Source organism: Stenella coeruleoalba, assembly GCF_951394435.1.
Source record: "Stenella coeruleoalba genome assembly, chromosome: 12".
Taxonomy (NCBI): Eukaryota; Metazoa; Chordata; class Mammalia; order Artiodactyla; family Delphinidae; genus Stenella; species Stenella coeruleoalba.
Genome location: NC_137158.1, coordinates 9,294,155 through 9,321,642, shown reverse-complemented (window position 1 = coordinate 9,321,642; position 27,488 = coordinate 9,294,155). Strand labels below are relative to the sequence as shown.

Sequence of the window (27,488 nt, the reverse complement as noted above, 5' to 3'; positions counted from 1 at the left end):
AGTGCAAGAGTGTTCCCTTTTCTCCACACCCTCTCCAGCATTTATTGTTTCTAGATTTTTAGATAATGGCCATTCTGACTGGTATGAGGTGATACCTCGTAGTTTTGATTTGCCTTTCTCTAATGATTAATGATGTTGGGCATTCTTTCACGTGTTTGCAGGCAGTCTGTATATCTTCTTTGGAGAAATGTCTATTTAGGTCTTCTGCCCATTTTTGGATTGGGTTGTTTGTTTTTTTGTTATTGAGCTGCATGAGTTGCTTATAAATTTTGGAGATTAATCCTTTGTCAGTTGCTTCATTTGCAAATATTTTCTCTCATTCTGAGGGTTGTCTTTTGGTCTTGTTTATAGTTTCCTTTACTGTGCAAAAGCTTTGAAGTTTCATTAGGTCCCATTTGTTTCTTTTTATTTTAGTTTCCATTTCTCTAGGAGGTGGGTCAAAAAGGATCTTGCTGTGATTTATGTCATAGACTGTTCTGCCTATGTTTTCCTCTAAGAATTTGATAGCGTCTGGCCTTACATTTAGGTCTTTAATCCATTTTGAGCTTATTTTTGTGTATGGTGTTAGGGAGTGATCTAATCTCATACTTTTACATGTACGTGTCCAGTTTTCCCAGCATCACATATTGAAGTACTGTCCTTTCTCCACTGTACATTCCTGCCTCCTTTATCAAAGATAAGGCGACCATATGTGCGTGGGTTTATCTCTGGGCTTTCTATCCTGTTCCATTGATTTCTTTTTCTGTTTTTGTGCCAGTACCATACTGTCTTGATTACTGTAGCTTTGTAGTATAGTCTGAAGTCAGGGAGCCTGATTCCTCCAACTCCGTTTTTCGTTCTCAAGATTCCTTTGGCTATTCTGGGTCTTTTGTGTTTCCATACAAATTGTGAAATTTTTTGTTCTAGTTCTGTGAAAAATGCCAGTGGTAGTTTAATAGGGATTGCATTGAATCTGTAGATTGCTTTGGGTAGCAGAGTCATTTTCACAATGTTGATTCTTCCAATCCAAGAACATGGTATATCTCTCCATCTTTTTTTTTTTTTGCGGTACACGGGCCTCTCACTGTTGTGGCCTCTCCCGTTGCAGAGCACAGGCTCCAGACGCGCAATCTCAGTGGCCATGACTCACGGGCCCAGCCGCTCCGCGGCATGTGGGCTCCTCCCAGACCGGGGCACGAACCCACATCCCCTGCATCGGCAGGCGGACTCTCAACCACTGCGCCACCAGGGAAGCCCTCTCTCCATCTATTTGTATCATCTTTAATTTCTTTCATCAGTGTCTTATAATTTTCTGCATACAGGTCTTTTGTCTCCTTAGGTAGGTTTATTCCTAGATACTTTATTCTTTTTGTTTCCATGGTAAATGGGAGTGTTTTCTTGATTTCACTTTCAGATTTTTCATCATTAGTGTATAGAAATGCCAGAGATTTCTGTGCATTAATTTTGTATCCTGCTACTTTGCCAAATTCATTGATTAGCACTAGTAGTATTCTGGTAGCATCTTTAGGACTCTCTATGTATAGTATTATGTCATCTGCAAACAGTGACAGCTTTACTTCTTCTTTTCCGATTTGGATTCCTTTTATTTCCTTTTCTTCTCTGATTGCTGTGGCTAAAACTTCCAAAACTATGTTGAATAAGAGTGGTGAGAGTGGGCAACCTTGTCTTGTTCCTGACCTTAGTGGAAATGGTTTCAGTTTTTCACCATTAAGGACGATGTTGGCTGTGGGTTTGTCATATATGGCCTTTATTATGTTGAGGTAAGTTCCCTCTATGCCTACTTTCTGCAGGGTTTTTTATCATAAATGGGTATTGAATTTTGTCAAAAGCTTTTTCTGCATCTATTGAGATGATCATATATTTTTTCTCCTTCAGTTTGTTAATATGGTGTATCACATTGATTGATTTGCATATATTGAAGAATCCTTGCATTCCTGGAATAAACCCCACTTGATCATGGTGTATGATCCTTTTAATGTGCTGTTGGATTCTGTTTCCTAGTATTTTGTTGAGGATTTTTGCGTCTCTGTTCATCAGTGATATTGGCCTGTAGTTTTCTTTCTTTGTAACATCCTTGTCTGGTTTTGGTGTCAGGGTGATAGTGGCCTCAGAGAATGAGTTTGCAAGTGTTCCTCCCTCTGCTATATTTTGGAAGAGTTTGAGAAGGTAGGTGTTAGCTCTCCTCTAAATGTTTGATAGAATTCACCTGTGAAGCCATCTGGTCCTGGGCTTTTGTTTGTTGGAAGATTTTTAATCACAGTTTCAATTTCAGTGCTTGTGATTGGTCTGTTCATATTTTCTGTTTCTTCCTGATTCAGGCTTGGCAGGTTGTGCATTCTAAGAATGTGTCCATTTCTTCCAGGTTGTCCATTTTATTGGCATAGAGTTGCTTGTAGTAATCTGTCATGATCTTTTGTATTTCTGCAGTGTCAGTTGTTACTTCTTTTTCATTTCTAATTCTATTGATTTGAGTCTTCTCCCTTTTTTTCTTGAGTCTGGCTAATGGTTTATCAATTTTGTTTATCTTCTCAAAGAACCAGCTTTTAGTTTTATTGATCTTTGCTATCATTTCCTTCATATATTTCTGATCTGATTTTTATGATTTCTTTCCTTCTGCTAACTTTGGGATTTTTTAGTTCTTCTTTCTCTAATTGCTTTAGGTGCAAGGTTAGGTTGTTTATTCGAGGTGTTTCCTGTTTCTTAAGGTAGGATTGTATTGCTATAAAATTCCCTCTTAGAACTGCTTTTGCTGCATCCCATAGGTTTTTGGTCATCATGTCTACATTGTCATTTGTGTCTAGTTATTTTTTAATTTCCTCTTTGATTTCTTCAGTGATCACTTCGTTATTAAGTAGTGTATTGTTTAGCCTCCGTGTGTTTGTATTTTTTACAGATCTTTTCCTGTAATTGATATCTAGTCTCATAGCATTGTGGTCAGAAAAGATACTTGATACAATTTCAATTTTCTTAAATTTACCAAGGCTTGATTTGTGACCCAAGATATGATCTATCCTGGAGAATGTTGCATGAAAACTTGAGAAAAATGTGTATTCTGTTGTTTTTGGATGGAATGTCCTATAAATATCAATTAAGTCCATCTTGTTTGATGTATCCTTTAAAGCTTGTGTTTCCTTATTTATTTTCATTTTGGATAATCTGTTCATTGGTGAAATTGGGGTGTTAAAGTCCCCTACTATGAATGTGTTACTGTCGATTTCCCCTTTTATGGCTGTTAGTATTTGCTTTATGTATCGAGGTGCTCCTATGTCGGGTGCATAAATATTTACAATTGTTATATCTTCTTCTTGGATCGATCCCTTGATCATTATGTAGTGTCCTTCTTTGTCACTTCTAGTAGTCTTTATTTTAAAGTCTATTTTGTTTGATATGAGAATTGCTACTCCAGATTTCTTTTGGCTTCCATTTGCATGGAATATCTTTTTCCATCCCCTCACTCTCAGTCTGTATGTGTCTCTAGGTCTGAAGTGGGTCTCTTATAGACAGCATATATAAGGGTCTTGTTTTTGTATCCATTCAGCCAATCTGTGTCTTTTGGTGGGAGCATTTAGTCCATTTACATTTAAGGTAATTATCAATATGTATGTTCCTATTCCCATTTTCTTAATTGTTTTGGGTTCGTTATTGTAGGTCTTTTCCTTCTCTTGTGTTTCTTGCCTAGAGAAGTTCCTTTAGCATTTGTTGTAAAGCTGGTTTGGTGGTGCTGAACTCTCTCAGCTTTTGCTTGTCTGTAAAGGTTTTAATTTCTCCATCAAATCTGAATGAGATCCTTGCTGGGTAGAGTAATCTTGGTTGCAGGTTTTTCTCCTTCATCACTTTAAATATGTCCTGCCACTCCCTTCTGATTTAAAGAGTTTCTGCTGAAAGGTCAGCTGTTAACCTTATGGGGATTCCCTTGTGTGTTATTTGTTGTTTTTCTCTTGCTGCTTTTAATATGTTTTCTTTGTATTTAATTTTTGACAGTTTGATTAATATGTGTCTTGGTGTATTTGTCCTTGGATTTACCCTATATAGGACTCTCTGTGCTTCCTGGACTTGATTAACTATTTCCTTTCCCATATTAGGGAAGTTTTCAACTATAATCTCTTCAAATATTTTCTCAAATATATTCTTCAAATATTTTCTTTTTCTCTTCTTCTTCCGGAACCCCTATAATTCGAATGTTGGTGTGTTTAATGTTGTCCCAGAGGTCTCTGAGACTGTCCTCAGTTCTTTTCATTCTTTTTTGTTTATTCTGCTCTGCAGTAGTTATTTCCACTATTTTATCTCCCAGGTCACTTATCCGTTCTTCTGCCTCAGTTATTCTGCTATTGATCCCATCTAGAGTATTTTTAATTTCATTTGTTGTGTTGTTCATTGTTGCTTGTTTCATCTTTAGTTCTTCTAGGTCCTTGTTAAATGTTTCTTGCATTTTGTCTATTCTATTTCCAAGATTTTGGATCATCTTTACTGTCATTATTCTGAATTCTTTTTCAGGTAGACTGCCTACTTCCTCTTCATTTGTTAGGTCTGGTGGGTTTTTATCTTGCTCCTTCATCTGCTGTGTGTTTTTATGTCTTCTCATTTTGCTTATCTTACTGTGTTTGGGGTCTCCTTTTTGCAGGCTGCAGGTTCGTAGTTCCTGTTGTTTTTGGTGTCTGTCCCCAGTGGCTAAGGTTGGTTCAGTGCGTTGTGTAGGCTTCCTGGTGGAGGGGACTAGTGCCTGTGTTCTGGTGGGTGGGGCTGGATCTTGTCTTTCTGGTGGGCAGGTCCACATCTGGTGGTGTGTTTTGGGGTGTCTATGGCCTTATTATGATTTTACGCAGCCTCTCTGCTAATGGGTGGGGTTGTGTTCCTGTCTTGCTAGTTGTTTGGCATAGGGTGTCCAGCACTGTAGCTTGCTGGTTGTTGAATGAAGCTGGGTGCTGGCGTTGAGATGGAGATCTCTGGGAGATTTTCACCGTTTGATATTACATGGAGCTGGGAGGTCTCTTGTGGACCAGTGTCCTGGAGTTGGCTCTCCCACCTCAGAGGCACAGCACTGACTCCTGGCTGCAGTACCAAGAGCCTTTTATCCACACAGCTCAGAATAAAAGGGAGAAAAAGTAGAAAGAAAGAGAGAAAGAACGAAAGAAAGGAGTGAGGGAGGGAGGGAGGGGGCAGGAAGGAAGGAGGGAAGGAAAGAAAGAAGATAAAATAAAGTAAGATAAAATAAAATAGTTATTAAAATAAAAAATAATTTTTAAGAAAAAAAATTTTTTTAAAGAAAAAACAGACGGATAGAACCCTAGGACAAATGGTGGAAGCAAAGCTATACGGACAAAATCTCACACAGAAGCATACACATACACACTCACAGAAAGAGGAAAAGGGGAAAAAATCATAGATCTTGCTCTCAAAGTCCCCCTCCTCAATTTGGGATGATTCGCTGTCTATTCAGGTATTCCAGAGATGCAGGTACATCAAGTTGATTGTGGAGCTTTAATCCGCTGCTCCTGAGGCTGCTGGGAGAGATTTCCCTTTGTCTTCTTTGTTCACACAGCTCCCGGGGTTCAACTTTGGATTTGACCCCGCCTCTGCGTGTAGGTCGGCGGAGGGCGTCTGTTCTTCGCTCAGACAGGACGGGGTTAAAGGCGCCGCTGATGCGGGGACTCTGGCTCACTCAGGCCAGGGGGGAGGGAGGGGCACGGAGTGCGGGGGAGCCTGCTGCAGCAGAGGCCGGTGGGATGTTGCACCAGCCTGAGGCGCGCCGTGCGTTCTCCCGGGGGAGTTGTCCCTGGATCCCGGGACCCTGGCAGTGGCAGGCTGTACAGACTCCCGGGAGGGGAGGTGTGGATAGTGACCTGTGCTCGCACACAGGCTTCTTGGTGGCGGCAGCAACAGCCTTAGCGTCTCATGCCCGTCTCTGGGGTCCATGCTTTTAGCCGCGGCTCGCGCCCATCTCTGGAGCTCCTTTAAGCAGCGCTCTTAATCCCCTCTCCTCGCGCACCAGGAAACAAAGAGGGAAGAAAAAGTCTCTTGCCTCTTCGGCAGGTCCAGACTTTCACGCGGACTCCCTCCCGGCTAGCCGTGGCGCACTAACCCCCTGCAGGCTGTGTTCACGCTGCCAGCCCCAGTCCTCTCCCTGCACTTCGACCGAAGCCCGAGCCTCAGCTCCCAGCCCCGCCCGCCCCGGCGGGTGAGCAGACAAACCTCTCGGGCTGTGAGTGCCGGTTGGCACCGATCCTCTGTGTGGGAATCTCTCCGCTTTGCCCTCTGCACCCCTGTTGCTGTGCTCTTCTCCGTGGCCCCGAAGCTCCCCCCTTCCGCCACCCGCAGTCTCCGCCTGCAAAGGGACTCCTAGTGTGTGGAAACCTTTCCTCCTTCACGGCTCCCTCCCACTGGTGTAGGTCCCGTCCCTATTCTTTTGTCTCTGTTTTTTCTTTTTTCTTTTGCCCTACCCAGGTACGTGGGGGGTTTCTTGCCTTTTGGGAGGTCTGAGGTCTTCTGCCAGCGTTCAGTAGGTGTTCTGTAGGAGTTGTTCCACGTGTAGATGTATTTCTGGTGTGTCTGTGGGGAGGAAGGTGATCTCCGCGTCTTACTCTTCCGCCATCTTCCCCTCGTCTCAGGATTATTCTTAATTATTTTGTTCTTTTTGATGTTGCCTTTTAGGGGTTTTAATAAGTTAGTTTTGGTCTCTGTCCTATATCTGAAAAATATTATCATACGCTACTAATAGAACTAGAAAATCCAGGACTGAGGGAAACTTAAGGTGCACAGAGCAACATAAGTAGATCTTAAAATTATGGTACAGCATAGAAAAAATGGTTAAAAAAATCTATTCCACAATGCTATTTTTTAATGTATATTTAAAATACAGCACACAAAGTATTACTCATTTCATGAGGACACACAAAAATAAAATAATTCCAGATTTTCTGAGTTGTGTTCCGTGGAACAGTGGTATCTGGTGAGACATTTCTAGGCATGATTTTAAACGACGTGATTCTTGTTCATATTCATATTCAGGGGTGACCTGAAACATGCATCAGAGATTAAACTTGTAAATCCTGAAACACAGAAGGAAGGGCACCCTTTAGTCCAGGCCTGGATTTGTGGAATTTACTTGGTTCAGTTTTTCCTAGAAAATAGGTGTCTTTTGTTTTTTAAACATGTAGGAAAAGGGTTTCCCTGGTGACAGGTCCCAGTGTCTAAGCCAAGGTTGGTGAATCTCTGCCCCTGAGCAACATGTGATGATGGTGATGATGACAGTGACAGCAGACACCAGTACAGCACTTATCTATGTACCACAGTCATAAGAGCTTTACACTTTTAACTCATTTACTCTTACAAACAGCCCTATGAGATGTTGCTAAAATGTAATCATACCCACTTCTATATATGGAAACAGACACAAAGAGCCCTACTCACGTGTCTGCTACCACACAGCTAATTAGTGGTGAAACTGAGATTTGAATGCTGAGGGCAGGGGGTCACAGCTCGAGCTTTTCACTTTGCTTTTTCTCTGTTGCCTGTCTCTAATTCACTTATTTTTTGTTTGTTTCGTTTTGCCCTTTTATTTCCTCCGTTCCTTTATTTTTATTTTTTGGGTTTTTGTTTGTTTGTTTGTTTTTGCGATACGCGGGCCTGTCACTGCTGTCGCCTCTCCCGTTGCGGAGCACAGGCTCCGGACGCGCAGGCTCAGCAGCCATGGCTCACGGGCCCAGCCGCTCCGCGGCATGTGGGATCCTCCTGGACCGGGGCACGAACCTGTGTCCCCTGCATCGGCAGGCGGACTCTCAACCACTGCGCCACCAGGGAAGCCCACTTCCTTTATTTTTGATTTAATTTTTCTTCTTTTAAAAAATTTATTGAAATGAAAAGTTAGATCTTTAATTTTTCTATCTTCTTTTCTAATATATGCATAAAGCTGTACAGTCCACTCTAAACACTGCATCCCACAAATTTTGACTCTGTGCTTTCGTATTGTTCATTTCAAATAGTTTCTAGTTTCTACTGATTTATTTTTCATACCTTTCTATAATTTTATTAAGTCATTCAAAGTATGTTACTTAATTTCTGAATACTTAGTTTTTTATTGTCTTTATGTCTTAGTTTTTTTATAGTTCAATGCTTTGTGGTCTGAAAACGTAGTCTAGTTTCACTCAATTGAGATTTGCTTTATATTCCAGCATATGGCTGTCTGGGGGGCCTGTTCCATGTGTGCCTCAGAAGAATGTGTATTCTGCTGTTGTTGAGCGTAGGGTTTTATAGACGTCAGTTAGTTGAATGCTGCTTAAATTCTCTGTATCCCTACTGATGTTTAGGGAGCTCTCTCTGTCAAACACAAAGTGAACTGTGTTCCAATTTCTCACTATGATAGTAAATTTTTCTTTCTCCTTTTCAACTTACTTTCTTCTGCATGTATTTTGAAGCTACGTTGTTTGGTGCACATGCCTTTAGATTTGTTATTTTTTTCTTGATGAATGGATGCTTTCACCATTATGAAATGACCCTCATTATCTCTGGTAATCTCTTTGTCTTGAAAGCTGCTTTATCTGATACTAATATAACCACGGTAGCTTTCATATGCATGCTGTCTGCATGGTATTCCTTTTCCCATCCTTTAATTTCATCCTATCTCTGTTCTTTTAAAGTGTGTCTGTTGTAAATAGCATAATGTTGGTTCTTTATCCATTTTGCTTTTCTGTTACTCTTCTCCCAAGTTAAAGACCTAACACACGTGCCACAAGTAATGAAGCCCGCGCTCCACAACAGGAGAAGCCCGTGCTCTGCAACGAGAGAAGCCACCGCGATGAGAAGCCCGTGCACCGCAACTAAGAGTAGCCCCCGCTCACCGCAACTAGAGAAAGCCCGCTCGCAGCAACAAAGACCCTACGCAGCCAAAAATAAATAAATAAAATAAATAAATTTATTTTAAAAAGACCTAGCATGGGGCTTCCCTGGTGGCACAGTGGTTGAGAGTCCGCCTGCCGATGCAGGGGACACAGGTTCATGCCCCGGTCCTGGAAGATCCCACATGCCGCGGAGCGGCTGGGCCCGTTAGCCATGGCCGCTGAGCCTGCGCGTCCGGAGCCTGTGCTCCGCAACGGGAGAGGCCACAACAGTGAGAGGCCCGCGTACCGCAAAAAAAAAAAAAAGACCTAGCAGTCCGTAAACGAAGCCTTATTTAAATAACCCCTGCTGTGACGCTTGTGTGAGTAAAGGGCCTCTGTATTTTGTTGTAAGCTGGACTTTCTAAATTAGGTTTCCTTTCAAGACTCACCTATATCTTTACTTTTGACCAAAGTAAAGATTGGTCATGTTAACCAATGGTTTTTGTAAAATGACCTTTTACTGAGGCTACAAAGAGTTTAACTTACCGTTCTCGGGAATGTCCTATAGAATTCTTCCGTTTCGGTATTTTCTGGGAGTGCTTAATAACTTCTATAACCTTAGAGGCTTCGCTCCCTGTTCCTCTTTTATTCATTTATCACATGTTCTGAATATGTTTTCTACCAGGAGAACCTGAAAATTTTTTTCTCTACCTTAGTTTTCAGGTACAGGTAGAGTTGATCTTACTTCCCAGTTCTAAGCTGCTCTCAGCATCGTCCCGCTCACGTTTCCTCCCTTGTTCTATTTGTTTCCTTTTACCCTTATTTCAGGCATCTATTCTAATCCACATGCTGAGGATTGTTGCATTTGTATGTGTCCTGTTGAAAACTAGAGTGTTGTGTGTGCCGTATTTCAGATGTATATAAGTGGCATTATGGACTATATTTTTTTCTATTTTTCCCTGCTGTACCATGTTTTAAAAGATGTATTTTTATTGCAGTATGCATCTCTAATCCTCGGCTTCTGTGAAGCTTTTTTTTTTAATTGGAATTCTCATAAATGCTCTGTTTACTTGGGAAATGAGAATTTGTCATGAGATACTCTGCTGTATTGATCATCATAGCCCTCTAGTGCTTTATTAATTGGTGAAAAACTCCAGACCTGCTGCTAAGAGACTAATTTAGTCAAAGACGCTACCAAGTGAAAAGTTCCCACTTTCTTGTGAATTCGGTGAACATTGCAGAGATGACCTGTACCTCCAGCCCAGGGACTAGCTCCCTGGGGCAGATGCCCCTGACACCTTGGCCTCCTCCAGTCCCGTTCACATCTCTGTTGGAAGCCTTAGGTTTGCCTTCATAAAGGCATACCATACTTTTCTCTGGTTCCACAGTTAAAGCTTTTATAACACTGGACCAAAATAACAGCCCCAAATAGCTACATCTAGGGAGCTATTGTCAGGGAATGTCACTTTGGGCACGAGTGTGAAGAATCCTATATATTTTTTGAGACTTCTGGTCCAAGAACATGGGGAGTGTAAGAAACAGGAAACTTTTGGCTACAAGTTACAAACCCCAACTGAAACGACAAAAAGTTGGCTTAAACAATGAGCACGTACATAGTCTCCTTTTATTAGCAGAATAATTAATCACGGGCCACCGCAGCAGCAAACCCGGACCTCTGAGAAGCTTGATACAGTAGAAGCTTATCGATGGTCCCGCAAAGTTCGCTGGGGGTTGGCGACTCTCCTGGGTCAAGTTGGTGATGCAGACACCCCAGTGCTTCCATCTTGTCACTGCACCGTCTGTAATACGGTGATCACCTGGTAAGAGAGGAGGGCTGGTGGATTGCACCAGTTGTTTGTAAGGACCAGAGTCAGTCACATGGCTCCATCCTAACTGCAAGGGATGCGAAGACATGGAGTCTTCCTGGGAGGCCAGGAGGAGGATCTGTAGTGAACGAGGAGCCACATTCCCACATCAGGAAGCCCAGATGGAGAGCAGGGTTCAGGGCTGGCTGACCTAGTCCCATCTGTCTGCGTGTTGCCACCCTCAGAATGTCAGCTTTGTGTTTCCACTCTTTTCCTCCCAGTTACAAAATGGCTGCTGCAGTTCCAGCCATCATATCCAGACATGGCTACGTGCTGAGTTCCTTAGGAGTGGGGAAACCTTTCCCAGAAGCAGCCCAGCGCATTTCCTCTGCCAACATTCAACGTCATCACTGACAAGTCAGGATTTACCTCTGACCTTGAGAGAGGGCCACCCTCTCCTCGGTCATGTTTTGGGGAGGGGGTGGAGAAGGCTGGTCACCACTGAGCTAAACTGAAGCTCATCCAGTAAGGAAGAGGCGGGAGGCAGTGTTGAGCAGGCAGCCAGCAGTGTCCGCGGCAGGCAGTCTCTGCCTTCTTTCACATCATTTCCTACCCTTAGTGAGGGTTGTGATTTTCTGCACTTGGTTCTCGCACTGTGCTCAGGGAGTTTATGCCTAGCGTTTCCTACTTGTTCTTGCTACAACAATGCTATTTTCCACGGTATTTGCTGGTGTATAGGGAAGCTATCAGTTATCAGTCACCTCTGTTCAATTTTCTTGTATCTCTGTAAGTTTCCTTATATCCTTTTTGGAGTAACATTAGATGTTAATTAAATACTGGGAAGGAAACCCAGAGGTGTAAGGATCTTAAATGCGGCAGGGGACAGTGCTGAAGAGTAAGAAGCAGGAAATATTTTATTATACTCCACTTGTACGAAAAGACAGTTGTTTTTGTTGCCGCTGCTGCTGTTTTTTCCGGGTTCCCTCCTGTATCTGGCGGCGTGGAGATCCACAGAACTTTTGCTCTGCTGTGAAAATAGTCTCCTGGGTTCCCATACTCTTTATATGTCACGCCTTATTTAGTCTCCAAAGACAGTTTACATCTCATTGCCTGAGTGAAAAGTGGGATTGTCTTTTTCAGAACTTGCTCTAAGACACTGCTGTGTGTGACAGGGAGGTGTGATCTCTTTAATGTCCCAGAATATTATACCTGACGCTAAAGCTGAATGATGAATAAACAACATCTTTTAAGAATATCTGGGTGTTTTAGGGACCTCCTTTCCCCACTGTTCTCTCTGGGAAGAATGGGAGATGGGTATAGTTAGTTTTCATACGGAGAAATTCAGAAACAGAAATGAGAGAATTTTAATTTCCTCACCTACTCATAGTACTGAGCAAACCAGAGCAGAGGCCTTTAGGGTCAGTACTCATTTAGGAAAATGTATTGAACGCGGTCAAGGCCACAGCCCTAGGGAACTCTGCCACCTCCCATGCGGTGATTGATGGGAAGGGGTTGGGAAATCCAGTAGATGCCCCCAGTATCCCCGCCCTACACATACAGGCACAGACACACACAGCACTGTAATTCTGAGACCATAGTCGTTTCTTTAAAGCTTTTAATCAGAAGTATTCATTTATAACTTTTTTCGAAGTGTAGTTTAGCTTCTTTGTATCTGAGTCTGTCTGATACATGGAAGGTTGGTGGAGGAAGAGACCAGCCACCAGATGTGGTTTGGAGCTCCAGATGCCCGAACTGAGTGCTGTACAAGCTCCTTTACGGGCTGGACGCACGGCCGCAGAGGGGAGTGAGGCGCTGTCTGCCATTAAATAACTCAGGACTCTTGAAACGTGGTGGGCAATGTGTGAGCCGAAGGAGCGGATTTTAAAGGGGGAAACTACTGAGAGTATTGAACTAATGGTAGCATGCTGATTTGTGGAAGTTTTCTGCAAACCTAACTAGACATTTGATTTTTTCCCCCTTTTTTCAGTTACTATTGCCTTTTAAAAAAATGTTTATACAATTTTTAAAGGTTACACTCCATCTACAGTTATTCTAAAATATTGGCTATGTTCCCCATGTTGTATCCTTGTAGCCCATCTTACACCCAAGAGTTTGTACCTCCTCCCCCGCCCCCATTTTCTCTCCCCTCCTTCCCTCTCCCCACTGGTAACCACTAGTTTGGTCTCTATACCTGTGAGTCTGCTTCTTTTTTGTTATACTCACTAGTTGGTTGTATTTCTTAGATTCCACGTATAAGTGATATCATGCAGTATTTGTCTTTCTCCGTCTGACTTATCTCACTTAGTGCAATGCCCTCCAGGTCCATCCGTGTTCCTGCAAATGGCAAAATTTCATTCTTTTTTTTCTGGCTGAGTAGTATTCCGTTGTGTATATGTACTTCATCTTTATCCATTCGTGTGCTGATGGCCACTGAGGATGCCGCCACATCTTATACGTTTGATTTGATGTAAAGTTTTCCTTTTTGGTATCCAAATAAGTATTATCAGGGTTGCTGGCAATGAATTACGTTTATATTTTCAATAAACATCAAATCTTACTAAAGTGTATAGATCTATACAAGGAATAGTGGAATAGATGAAGCTTATTTCGATTTTTTTAGAAAGAACATATCTCAACCTTGTTGGCAGGAGAGGGGATGGGCGCATGTGGGTGGGGGGACGGCCAAAGTGGAGGCCTTTTCTCACGTCCTGTCCGGCCTTGTCACGATAGCATTATACCCTCAGGCGGGAATTCTTTTCTGCAACAGTGCCTACTCTCCTAGAAGCCTTGAGGAAAGTAGACATTTAAATAGTCCTGGATTGGGCTGCGATAAGTCCACACTGACCAAAAAAATTGCATTTGACTGTTTGGTCTCCCTCACGGTCATCCGTTTGCTCATAAATACATTCAGGCCATACCTTTTCAGCAAGGACACCACAGAGACGCCGTTGTCATCCTCCTGCATCCAGTGACGTTGTAGGTCACCTCATGGATGGTGATGCCAGGCTTGGCCACTTGGTCGAGGGAGCGACCACCAAATCTCTCCACGGTAAAGGCACATTTTTCTTCTGTAATTGATGAGTAACCCATAGATTGATCTTCTGAGCCAGTGTGAGTATCTTCTTTCCCAACAACTTTTACCCAACAGTTCAAGCATCCGGGGATGATTCTTGCTTGAATTAGTTATTGCCGTACTTTGGGGGCACCCAGTGGTGCTTTTCTCTTTGTGTCCTTCCTTCTGCACTTGTTAGCTGGCATTCTTCTTAAAGGACAGTTTCTCACACAGCCCACCCCCAACCTATAACCATAGATTTTAGGGTCCTTTTTACCCCTCAGGTTTTTTTTATCTGGCCGCACTGCATGGCTTGCAGGATCTGAGCTCCCCGGCCAGGAATCGAACCTGTGCCCAGCAGGGAAAGCGCCGCGTCTTCACCACTGGACCTCCAGGGAATTCCCCTCCCCCTCAATGTGTTTTAATCTATCAATGTCATTCTTTCTGACGCTCAAATTGTTTACAGCTTGGCCAGCCATCTGGCCGACCGGCTTCTGTCTTTATTGTCTGTCTTTGAGCACTTCTTTGCTTCTTTGGTGCAAAACATTTTCAGCTCATCCTTTCCCCACGCCGGACCTGGAATCGGCCACTTCTCCAAGGAGCCCTGCTTCCCTTTAGTGGAGGGTGGTGTTTACAGACCAAGATTTAGGTGTTCGCTGTGTTTATTGCAACTGGGCTGTTAATATTTCTGAGCCCTGTAGTCATGAGTTTGTATTAAGACCTCCTAGCTACTTTGTTTTTATTTTAAATCAGCTTCACTGTGGTGTAATTTACCGAGAATAGAATGTATTCATTTTAACTGTAGAGTTTGGCGCATGTTAGCCCCTCGCATGCTTGCATGCATCCCCCGACTTAGCTGTTTGCTGGCAGTTGTCACCACGTGTGGCTCTAATCTGCGTTCCGCTGGAGATGACTCTGCCCGTTCTGGAGTTTTGTAGAAGAGAAAGAATGCAACATGCAGCCTTCTCTCGGATTCCTTTCACTCAACATTGTGTTTTTGAGATCCATTCACGTTGTTATGCATATCAATAGTTCATTGCCTTTTATTGCCGACTAGTAATCCATTGTTTGGATATATCGCAGTTTATTTCTCTCTTTACAAGCTGATGTGCATTTGGGCTTTTTCCAGCTCGTGGCTGTGATGAATTAAACTGTCATGAACATTTAGGTATAGGTTTTTGTGTGGCCTGTGCTTTCGTCTCTCTTGGGTGAATACTTAGAAATGGAATGACTGAGTCATGTGATCAGTATATTTGTTAAGTGTATAAGAAACTGCCCAGTTGTTTTCCAAAGTGGTTGTACCCTTTTATACTTCCACCGGGAATGTGATTCCACATCTGCATTCACACTTGGTGTCGGCAGTCTTTTAATTGTTGCCATTGTAGTGGGTGTGCGATGGTATGTTATTGCGGCTTTGATTTCTGTAATGACTGAGGATAGAGAACACCTTTTCATGTGCTAAATGATCTTTCATTTTTCTTTCATTAAATGTCTGTTCAAATCTTCGGCCAGTTTTTAAATTGTCCGTAGAGGTTATGCCTTAGGCTTTTTCATTGAGCTGTAAGAGTCCTGTGTGTTCTCAATACAAGCCTTCGGTCACGTATTGGGATATTTTCTCCCACTTGGTGACTTAGTTTAAAACTTTTTAAACAGTAACTTTTGGAGAGTAGAAAATTTTAATTTTGATTAAGTTCAATTTGTGAATTGTTTAGGGTTCATATTTTCAGGACATGTCTAAGGAATCTTTGCCTACCCTGAGACCACAAAGAGTTTCTTTTTATTTTAAATGTATTTGACTGAAGTATAGTTGATTTACAATGTTGTGTTAATTACTGCTGTACAACAAAATGACTCAGTTATACATATATATATACTTTCTATTTTATATTCTTTTCCATTTTATGGTTTATCACAGGACATTGAATATAGTTCCTTGTGCTGTACAGTAGGACCTTGTTGTTTATCCAGTCTGTAGATTATAGTTTGCATCTGATAATCCCAAACGCCCGGTCCATCCTTCCCCGACCCCTCCACAAAGAGTTTCTTTTATATTTTCTTCTACAAGTTCTATAACTTAAGCTTTTGTGTTTATGTCCATGATTCCATTTTGAGTTAACTTCTATGACTATTGTGAGATACAGGGAAGGAGGTTATTTCCCTTCCCCCGCCCCCCCTCCCCCGACCATAGATGTCCTTTTGTTCCAGCACAATGTGTTAAAGACTATCCTTTCCCCCACTGAGTTTTCTTGGCATCTTAGTAAAAAAAAAAAAAATCAGCCAGGCATCGGTGGGAAGAATTGTTTTTGAACTGTCGAATCTCTTCTGTTTACCGAAGTGTCTGTCTTTACGTTGACACCACAGTGTCTTGATTACTGTAGCTGTACGATAGGCAGAGCCCGGCCAGCTCCTCCCAGACGTTCTGTACCAGGATTCACAGTCATGTGCCTTCAAGCAAGTGACATAATTGAGTGAAGCTGGCCAGGTGTGAGCAGTATTGCTTTTCTTGTATTAAAACTTAAAGGACTAAAACTTCAGCCTGATTTATTTTCATTTACTAAGGTTTTTAATTACGTCCCTTTCCCGTATATTTCTCATGGTTGTTATTATTTCTAACGGCATCTTTTGTACACATGCTTTGCATATTAAGTATACAGGAACAGGGCTTCCCTGGTGGCGCAGTGGTTGAGAGTCTGCCTGCCGATGCAGGGGACACGGGTTCGTGCCCCGGTCCGGGAAGATCCCACATGCCGCAGAGCGGCTGGGCCCGTGAGCCGTGGCCGCTGAGCCTGCGCGTCCGGAGCCTGTGCTCCGCAACGGGAGAGGCCACAACAGTGAGGGGTCCGCGTACCACAAAAAAAAAAAAAGTATATATACAGGAACAGTCCTTGTTCCCATCCATATAACAGTGCTCTAGACCTGTGTACTTGAATGCCAGGCCCATTCGGTCTGTTTTCCAGTTGCCCACTTTGGAGAGAGGACCATCCCCCATGACAGCACAGACTGGTAGACTCGGCTTTGGGGCTGCGATAGGGATGGGGGGGCGCTGGCGCTGCCGGAAGGGACACAGCCCTTGCCGCCATTGTCCCCATAAAGGAATCCAGCCCAGTGTACCACATCTTCAAAGAGGCCGGACATCTTTGGGTTTTAACACATCTCTGTTTAAAATGCCAAAACTTTTGCAGGCCAAACCAACCTTTCCTCTAGGGCCACGTATGGCCAAATGCTCCAGCTGTGACCTCTGGTCTGCACAGTAAATAAGGGCAGAGAAAGTGAGTGAAAACTTGACCCCAGGCTAGAGATTAAGTCTGCATCATACCCGACAGGGCTGAACAGAGAAGGAATAGTCACCTTAGGTGCTTTGAAAAGGGATTTTTTTAAATAATAAACTTTTGTTGTTGTTGTTTTGCATTGGGTCTTTGTTGCTGCACGTGGGCTCTCTCTAGTTGTGGAGAGCAGGGGCTACTCTTCCTTGGGGTGCGTGGGCTTCTCACTGGGGTGGCTTCTCTTTTTGCAGAGCACAGGCTCTAGGTGTGCGGGCTTCAGTAGTTGCAGCACACAGGCTCAGTAGTTGTGGCGTGTGGGCCCTAGAGCGCCTGGGCTTCAGTAGTTGTGGCATGCAGGCTCAGTAGTTGTGGCACACGGGCTTAGTTGCTCCACGGCACGTGGGATCTTCCCAGACCAGGGCTCGAACCTGTGTCCCCTGCATTGGCAGGCAGTTTCTTAACCACTGCACCACCACGGAAGCCCCTCTATTTTTAATACAGTTTTAAATTTACAGAAGAACTGAGAAAATACTAGTGAGTTCCCGTACACCTCACACCCAGTTTCCACTGTTAACATTATACATTGATATTTATATGTTACATGCGTTATAATGAATGAATCAGTATTAGCTAAAGTCAGCTCTTTATTCACGTGTCCTTAGTGTTGACTACCTGGTGTCCTTTTTCTGTTCCGGGATCCTATTCTGGGCACCACGTTACGTTCAGTCGTCATGTCTCTATAGGTTCCTCTCTGACTGTGACAGTTTCTCCGATTTTCCTTATTTTTGATGACCGTGGCAATCTGGAAGAGTCCTGGTCACGTATATCGTAGCATGCCGCACTGTTGGAGTTTTTCTGAGGTTTTGCTCATGACTAGAATGTGGTTATGGGTTTGGGGGAAGAAAAGTGCCATTTTCATAGTATCAGGTCCGGGGTACATACTGTCAGCCTTAGTTTACAGCTCACGTTGTTCCAGCTCTGGCCGCTGGCAGCTCTTTCAGTTGGCTGTGTTCTTCTCGCAGACCCGCATCAGTGTGGGTTTGTGTGAGGTCTTTGTTTATTTCACAAACCCCTCCTTGCTTTCTGGCACTACGGGATGATTGAAGCTCATACTGTTCATTTTCCATTTCTGTCCTAGCATCGGCCATTTCTCTAAGGAGCCCTGGTTCCTTTTATGAGAAAGAACCTAAAGCAACCATACCTCAATAAAAATTAATTTTAAGAAAAGGAAAGAACGAAAGGAAGGAAGGAAGGAAAGGGAAGGGAAGGAGGGAAGGGAAGAAGGGAAGGGAAGAAGGGAAGGGAAGAAGGGAAGGGAAGAAAGGAAGGGAAGGAGGGAAGGGGAGAAGGGAAGGGAAGGAGGGAAGGGAAGGAGGGAAGGGAAGGAGGGAAGGGAAGGAGGGAAGGGAAGAAGGGAAGGGGGAAGGGAAGGAGGGAAGGGGAGAAGGGAAGGGAAGAAGGGAAGGGAAGAAAGGAAGGGAAGGAGGGAAGGGAAGGAGGGAAGGGAAGGAGGGAAGGGAAGAAGGGAAGGGAAGAAAGGAAGGGAAGGAGGGAAGGGAAGGAGGGAAGGGAAGGAGGGAAGGGAAGAAGGGAAGGGGGGAAGGGAAGGAGGGAAGGGGAGAAGGGAAGGGAAGGGGAGGGGAGGGGAGGAGGGGAGGGGAGGGGAGGAGGGAAGGGGAGGGGAGGGGAGGGGAGGGGAGGGGAGGGGAGGGAAGAACCACACAGGTTAGAAAAGACCACAGAGGGAGAGTGCCATTTTCAGCACAGCACATCAAGGGTGCGTACTGTCAACATGACTTAAAACCGTGGGTCGTAACTTTGAGGCTCCTCCGCTGTAAAGTTTCTTCCATACTGTTGTCTCTAGAATGAAATGACTATGCAGCCCATACCCAAGGAGTGGGGAGTTAGCTCTACCTCCTTGGGTGGAAGGAGGGTTACCTACATTCATTATTTGGAATTCTTCTTGCATGGGAAGTTTGTGTATTCCCCATTGGCTTATTTCTTCAAGCATTTGTGTATATACTTCAATCGTATTGGTGTTCGGTGTTTATTTTCTGCTTTAGTTTGTCATCTAATTTTGCTGCTTAAACTGTTCCAGCTTTGGCCATTTGGTAGGCTCCCGTGGGCCTGTTTGTGTGCCCCCGTCAGTGTGTGTTTTTTGGTGTGTGTTTTTGAGTGCTTCCTTACTTTCTGGCTCTAAAGCTACCCCGGGATCATCTTGTATATTTTCTGCCCCAGCCCTGGAGTCAACTGCTTCTCTGAGTACCTCTGGTTCCCTTTATTAGAGCCCAGTGTTAGGAACCGAGATCTGGGGCCAGGTGGGCTCATTGCTGCTGGAGAGTCACCGCTTCGAGGCCCCCTCAGCTGACAGAGCAAGGGAATAGGTGTGTGTACTGACCAACGTGTGTATGCACACGTATCTATATCAAGCTAAACATGAGTTCACACTGATGTCTCCGACACTCCTCCGTAACCGCATGGGTCGTGCTAGCCTTCTCTGTTGCCTGTCTGTAAGTTCTCACTCCAGTGGTGAGAAACCTGGCTCCCAGAAGCCACTGTCCAGAGTGGATCTGTTCTCATTAGATCGCTCCTGTCCAGGGCCTGGAGCACTTGCGTTGCTTTCTTCCTGCAAAGTCTTTGTTCTTCCTCTCCGCAGTGGTCAGCGCTCCCCATGCTTTAGACTTAGCTCAGGGAAGCCTCAGCAGGTCCCAGATCAGGTCAGAGTCTCTGCAATATGCCTCATGGTACCATCTGCTTCCCTTACAGCCCTCACCAGCATCGAATTTAAGTAGCTCATCTTGGAGTTGGTTGTGTTACTGCTTTTTCTTTTCCGGAACGTTGGCTTCGTAGGCAAGGACCTTGTGTGAGTTGCTCAGGGGCTAGCACTGGACACACGTTAGGTATGTGACCAGTATTTAGTGAAAAGATACAAGAGGTATGGAAGAAATGGGAGGCGTGGTCTTCTGGGTCTTCTACCCGATGACACAGGAGAAGGGTTGAGAATATAACATTAGGGACGTTTCTGCTTCTCGAATTCTTAGCTCCTTTAAGTAATTAGCTTCTGCCCCTCAGAAGTTCATGCTCTGGAAATGGTTGTGTATGGAAATCAAAAAAAAAAAAAATCCAGGGCAATGTACAGTTACGTGAAGGACACTGTGTTGAGTGAATAGCCCTGAGGCAAGTAACAATTAGTTGAGGGAAATGGATGCTGAATCAGACGCAAGAGACAAAGCAGGCATGATGTTAATTTGCAGCCTTGTTTCACAGAAAATGTACGGGTGTGTTGGATCGTATAAACGTAGCTAGCTTCTGTGTTGGAAAATACCAGATGTTTATGCACAATAATATTGGAAAAGACCCTGGGCTCAGGTCCTCACTCTGTGCTCTTTCCTTTCTGTCTTTAGCCCACTGGATCCTGCCCCATTTAGGGTGACTTTTGTTGTTTTGGGTTTGGGGTGTTTTTCTGCCACTGAAATTATTAGTTTGAAAAGGAGGATACCAAACGTAAACTTCTTTCTTATAATGCTGCTTCTTGAAGTTGCCTATGGCATTTTATATTTCATAAGATCAAGGATTTTGTTCATTTCCCTTTGGAAAAAATAAAACAAGATTTCACCTACTGGCAGGTCTTAAAGGAAGCTAAAGGGCATTTGTTTAACTTTTTCTGTTTTACTCTAAGGGCATTCTGATGATCACATATGTGTGATCTTCTGAAGCGTCCCAGTCCTGGAACGCTGGCCGCTAGCCATCTCCCAGAGAGGGGCCAAAGCCATGCAGCTTAAAGCTGCAGGAAAAAACGTTGGCTAAAGAAACAGGAGCGGGTTGTTGGTAAGAGTCACCAGACCCAGGAGTGCACGGCAGTTCCCTGCCGCCCTGCTTTCCTGGAGAAGGTGCAGAAGAACCGGCACCACCTGCCCTGGGGGAGTTCAAAAGGCACGTGGCCCGGAGGAGCATGCAAATGTCCCACATGCATCTCGTGGTCCTTTTAGCCATTGGATCTGCCCGTGATTTGGGCTTGCGAGTCCGATCCACTTCACTGGGGGTCATGGCGGGAGGAGTAAGTGACAGAGTATGACTCTAGCGTGGAATAAATAGGAAGAGAATGCCTTTGGGGGCCGGAACTGGTCATAATATTGTCCTATCAATACGTGAACTGCTTCCTCTTCATCTTAACATCCAGTGCTTTACTCCTCAGTTTCAGACTGGAGCTCACACCGGGCACCGGAAGACGTGCCTGTGACGTAACTGCTATTTTGTGCTAAGCAAGTAACAGAGCTTCTAAATATGGAGACTATTTTAGTTATAGGAAAGTGCTTTTACTTTTAATAGGAACAGTCATTGTTACATTTCCCCCTCTCAGAAAAGGAGGAGGCTGCTTAGGAATCCTTAAAGAGCATAGGTGGAGAGAAAAGGGCACACAACAAAGGATGGATCCCAGGGGTGCCGAGCAGAAGTCCTGTAAATAGCTGTGCTATTTTCCTTTGAAATGCCGGTGCACCCTGTGCAGTGTAGTGGTCGTGTGCTGAGGGGCTGTGTGTCTAACCCTGGAATGAAGGATTCCACACTGAATCTCGGAGCCGTGCGTACACGTCAAGGGCATCTGGATCTTTCTGAAGTTGTAAACGACAGTCGTCCCTAGGTATCCACGGAATTGGTTCCAGGACCCGCTGTGGGTACCAAAATCCAAGTCCCATCGGATTTTGGTACCTGCCCGAGTCCCATCCCGGGCCCTCTGTATCCGCAGGTTCGGCATCTGCAGATCCAACAACCGCGGATAGTGTAAAGGATGTGGAACCCGCGGATGTGACGGGCTGCCTGTATTTAAATGACAGACTTTTAAAAATGTCGCATGCTTGGAAACGTAGTCCTGCCACATCACCTGCATTCAAATAGCCCTCGCATTTCCTTTAGCACCCGACCCTCTGAAAAAATAAAACATGGACAAATGTTCGCTCTGAGCTGCTCTCAGAAATTTGGAGCATGCTAAATAAAACCTACATGTTCTAGCATGAAACTGGCACAGAAGTGCGAAGGGTTCCTTCTTTGATTCGTCTCATTACCCGGAACCCTAGGCCATTCTGTAGTCTGTGGGGAAAATCCTACGTGTCTTTCACAGCCCTACTTAAGTGAAAAGCCAGGCGCCCAACACGTCTGGCCGTGTTCGCTTGTCCCGGTAGGAGCGCTCCCACAGTTCCGTGTGTTCTCCTCTGTAAGGGAATTTCTCTTTTCCTGTTTCCCCTTTCCTTCTGTTCTTTTCCTGTCTGTCCTCCTCTTGCCTGTGAGGTGCCCCTTCACAACACAGCATCCTGATTGCTTGCTACATACGGCTCAGGTCTCAGGTACCACATGGTGCTTACACACTTATCAAGAATGTTTTGGCACCTGCTGTATGCAGGCGCAACCTATGCATTCTCAAGAGGATACCCAGGTCTGGGACGAGGTCCGCTTACCGGCTTTTCAGATTTGAAAATTTAGTGCTCCAGGAAAAAGCAGTTTAGGAGCTAAAAAATCATAGGCATTTTAAGGAAATATCAAAAAAAGGACACAGCACTATTTTCAGTACCTTGTTAGATACAAGGCCATTCTGTCACTGTAAGAAAAACATGTACTAGATTTAACTTGATTTCTCAGTATGTTTGGCATATTTGAGATATCAAATTAAAAAAATGGAAATTTTTCATTTTCTGCAGTGTGTGAGGGAACAGGGGTGGAGTGAGTTGAGGAGAGGGCCGTATTTTGGGGAAATTTTTAATAAAATTTCTGGCTTTTTTCCCACCTATGGCAAAGATCTAGGACACAAAAGCATTAAATGTTAATACTGATTCAAAATTAAATCTCCAAAACCTTGCTGAGAGAAATGAAAGGTCTAAATAACTGGAGAGAGAGAGACCATGTTCATGGATTCCAAGACTCCGTATTGCTACGTTGTCGGTTCTCAGTGAATTGATATATAGATTTGACGCAGTCCTGATCAAAATTTGTCAGAATTTACAGACTGACTCTGAAACTCGTATGGAAATAGTCAGAACAACTCTGCTGAAGAAGAACAGAGATGGGGAACCCACACCACCTGGTCACGGCGGTTGTCATAAAACCACAGTACATCAAGACAGTGTGGTAGTAGCATTAGATCGCCAAGCGGACCAATGGGTCAGGGAGAACGTCCAGAAGGAAACTCACACGTAGGTGGCCACTGACTTTTGACAAGAGTACAAAGGCTGTTCTGTAGTTCTGCGACAATTAGATACAGTTGGAACAATTGGATATCCACACGCAAAAAAAGAAAAAGGAGAAGAATTTCAGTCCCTCACATCACATACACAAAATTAACTCAAAATAGATCATAATTAAATATAAGACCTAAATCCATGATAACTTGTAGAAAGGAGGAGAAAACTGCGGGTTAGGCAACACTATCTCAGCTATGACACCAACAGCATTCTTCATGAAGGACAAATGCATGCACTGGACGTCGTCAACATTAAAACTGTCTGTCCTTCCAAAGATGAGCCATCTCTCCCAAGAGGGAGGAGATAGAGATATACATAGAGCTGATTCACTTCGTTGTACAGCAGAAATCAACACAACATTGTAAAGTAACTATACCCCAATTAAGAAAAGAAAGAAAAGAAGAGATGAGCCACAGACAAGGAGAAATTATTTATGTCACATATCTAAGAAAAGGACTTGTATGCAGACTATATAAATACCTCTCAAAACACAATAGGAAAGAAATAAGCCATTTTAAAAGTAGGCAAAAGATTGGAACAAATACTTCACCAAAGAAGCAATGCCATATGGCTTATAAGCACATGAAAAGATACTCAACATAATCAGTCATTAGAAAAATGCAAATTAAAACCACAGTGACATACTACTAATACCTATTAGAATGACTAAAATGGAACACCAAACACACCAAGTCTCGTTGAGGATGTGGAATGATTGGAACTGCTGGCGGGATTGTAAAACGGCGCAACCACTTTGGAAAGTAATTTGGCATTTTCTTAAAAAGTTAAATGTACACGTACCGTGTGATCTAGGCGTTCCACTCTTAGGTATTTATCCAAATATAATGAAGTCTGCAGAGACTCATACACCGATGTTCATAAGAGCTTCATCTGTAATATCCAGGGGCTTGAAAACACCCAGAAGTCCATCAACAGGTAAATTTAAAAAAACAAAACAAAACTGTGGCACACCCATACATCCACACGGTAGAATACTGCTCAGCAAGGTGAAGGATTGAGCTGTTGATACACGTCGTAGCCTGGCTGAATCTCCATATCCTTATTCTAAGTGAAAAGCCCAATTAAAAAAAAAACAGTATATACCATATGCTTCCATTCATATAAAATTCTGTGGAGATCAGCGGTTGCCTGGGGTTAGGGGATGTGGAGAGCGTAAAGAGGGATGGCTTTAAAAAACAGCACGAGGGGGCTTCCCTGGTGGCGCAGTGGTTGAGAGTCCGCCTGTCGATGCAGGGGACACGGGTTCATGCCCCGGTCCGGGAAGATCCCACATGCCGCGGAGCGGCTGGGCCCGTGAGCCATGGCCGCTGAGCCTGCGCGTCCGGAGCCTGTGCTCCGCAACGGGAGAGGCCACAGCGGTGAGAGGCCCGCGTACCACAAAAAAACAAACAAACAAACAAAAACAGTACAAGGAAACTTGGGGGTGATGGATATGTTTATTATCTTCATTTTGGCCATGTGTTCATGGCCACTTACATAGGCCAAAGTGTATCAAATTTTACTCTTCAAAACATGCATTTTATCCTTTCAGGGGTCCCTAAGCCTGCCCACATGCTTGGGGATTTACTGGGACCCCTAGCACCCAGCATGTATTGTGCTTGTGGATAAGACGTGTCACCTGGACGCAGTAGGATCCGTAGGCACATCAGTGAGGGAAAGACGTGAGGAAGGTCTGGAGGAATCCGTGTGCCACTTCCTGTGTCCTCTGCCCCCCATGAGGGACCGCAGAGCACACCTTCCCTCCAGCAGCAAAGCTGTAACTATGGAGGTACAGTGGTTATGCCCACTGAAACCCATTTCAGGTTCAGGGTTTTGACTGGGGGCTGGTCACATAGGCACCTCTGCCCACCAGTATCTCAGATGCCCAAAAAGAAAACGTGTTCAGTGGCGCAGGCGGGCAAAACAACCTTATCAGCGTAGGAATGCTTCAAAAGCCAGATTCCCAGGTGCCAGCCAAGGGCCAGCTTATAAGCAGGCTTTTCTGAAAATCATAGTCTCAGGACTGTTAATTCTTTGCTGTAGTCAGTTATACCTCAGTAGCACTCTTTTGTTTTTTCAGTAGCACTTTATTTAAAAAAAATTAAGTTAGTATGAACTAGCACAAGGCAATGGTGATTAATTTACTGAAAAAGTGATAGACTATAAAAAAGTCACTTCAGGTTTGTGGAAGACCAATAGAGTGGGATCTTCGTTACCTGGATTGCTTCATGCTCTAGAATCTGCTCTTTGGAGTGAAGTGGGATATTAATAAATAAGTAAAGTTGGGATATTTGCTAAATGGGAGCTTCGAGTTATATTTTCATTAATACAGTAGCATAACTTTTAATTTGAATTGTACTTGAAAATCTTTGCCAAGAATATAATTTTTCTTCCTTTCATTAAATAATTCCTTGATTGATAATCACTATTTTAATCACTGGTTAACGGACCATGACCCAGTTCTATAGCAAATAAAAGGTCAAGCACTGGTGTTGAAATTATAACGATCCCAACAACGGGTCCGCCTGGTGCAGCGGTGTGGCACGCCCAGCTGGGAGAGTAGGCACTGCTGAAATCCAGCCTGTGCTCTGATGGCCACGCCAGGGGCCCCGGCATGGGTGTGTCCACCTGAGAAAGGGGCAGCTCTTTCTAGTTTGCAGAAAGGCGCCACATGGGCTGACTTGGCCCCAGCACGTGTTCCAGAAGGAGGTGGTGGTGACAGTGATGGTTTTCCCCCAAAGTGCTACCTGCCAGAGGCCAGCTTTGTTATCCACATGTCTTTGTTTGTTTTTGCTTTTTTATTTTCTAATTTGTATTGGAGTATAGTTGCTTTACAGTGTTGTGTATCAACATGTCTTTCCCCTTAAAGAAATCCAGGAGATAACTTCCAGTTGAGGGCTGTCTTTAAGAGCGTGTACCTGGAGAGGACCAGAGATTCCAGCAGCCCGTGTGGGCCTTTCCTCTCTAATTTGGCCTGATCGCCTTTGAAAGGCAGGCGAATTTAGGGGACAATTTTCTTTCTGTCTGGAGGGTGCCTGGTGTCTGTTCTGTATCTGGATCCCGTTATGAATGTCCCCAGACAAGACGTCTCTGTGTCTGTAACAGTAAAACAGAAATCAGAGACAGGCAACCCCTGTGGCTCCTCTGAGAGGAATTGCTGCTGTTGCTGAGTAATAAGGCTGCCTAAGGGGCAGTCGGGAACTTGCACTTGCGGGGGGACCGAGCGTAGTTGAAGATCCAGCTTTGAGACAAATAGACAGTATTTGATGGTCACAGCTTCCGACGAGCGATGTTCAGACATGGACCCACTTTATTTCTCAGCCCTGAGCCCCTGGCTGAGTCCGTGACAGCACAGGGCAGTGGCACCAGGCAGCCACACGGCAGGGAACCGGGGAACAGTCTGCCCGCAGGAGGGTTCTGGTTCCGCTCGGAAACCTTCACCGTTCGGAAATCTCCACTCGCCCCGTTTCTTCTGTGGCTCACAGGTTCCTTCCCCCAAGGAAGCTTCAACTGCATCTCTTTCCCCTTTTGTAGATGCGAACGACGCGCAAGGTCTCCGTGTGGCCAGTGGGCCTGGTTGGCGGGCGGCGCTATGAACGTCCGTTGGTGGAAAACGGGAAGGTCGTCGGCTGGTACACCGGCTGGAGAGCAGACAGGCCCTTTGCCATCGATATGGCAGGTGAGCGCGTAGATCGCGGGGTTTGTTCCCGCCGGGTTGTTCCCGCCCCCCCCACCCCACCCCCGTGTGTAACTGTACCGAAGGCAGGACGCTTTGAAAGACCGCTTTGCTTAAACCCTACGTTGTGTTATGTTCAGCAGATGAATGTTGAAACCTTCAGAGCAGGCTGGTTGGGTGATTCAAGGGGTGATTGATTCGGGGAGTGATTAGGAAACACTCATGCCATTCCATTTGTCACCTGTCCACGCAGCCATCCCTTCATCCAGGTGCTGGGCTGGGCGGCGGGGAGATGGGCAGTGAGAGACAGACCTGGCCCCGGCCTCACAGGGGTCTACAGCCTGTACCTGTCCATGCCTCACTCTGCAAGTCCGACTGGTTGTAATATATCCCATGCGTACTGATAAATTTAACAGTGATATGGTATAGGCAAGCTAACCATTTTGATGCTTGTTGATTGAGACATTGAGTCCTTATTGATACATTTAAGAGTGAAAATATAAAACTGGATTACTGGTTTTTCAAACAGGTACTAATGTTGAGTATAACTGTCTTTCAAAGTTTTTACTCTCTGACCAACCAACTAAATTGAATAAAACCTACTGTAGACCACAAATTCTAAAATGCTGCTTTATCATAAAGTGACTCA

General features: G+C 44.4%; 1 protein-coding gene across 3 annotated transcripts in view; it reads left to right on the top strand.

Annotated features, from left to right (window-relative positions):
* B3GAT2 (beta-1,3-glucuronyltransferase 2) overlaps window positions 1-27,488 on the top strand; it is a 90,457-nt gene that overhangs the window by 15,197 nt on the left and 47,772 nt on the right. For all 3 annotated transcript variants that reach the window (XM_079939985.1, XM_079939987.1, XM_079939986.1), the window contains exon 2: window positions 26,698-26,842. In XM_079939985.1, the coding sequence (XP_079796111.1) occupies window positions 26,698-26,842 (145 nt within the window). The remainder of the gene's footprint in view (window positions 1-26,697; window positions 26,843-27,488) is intronic.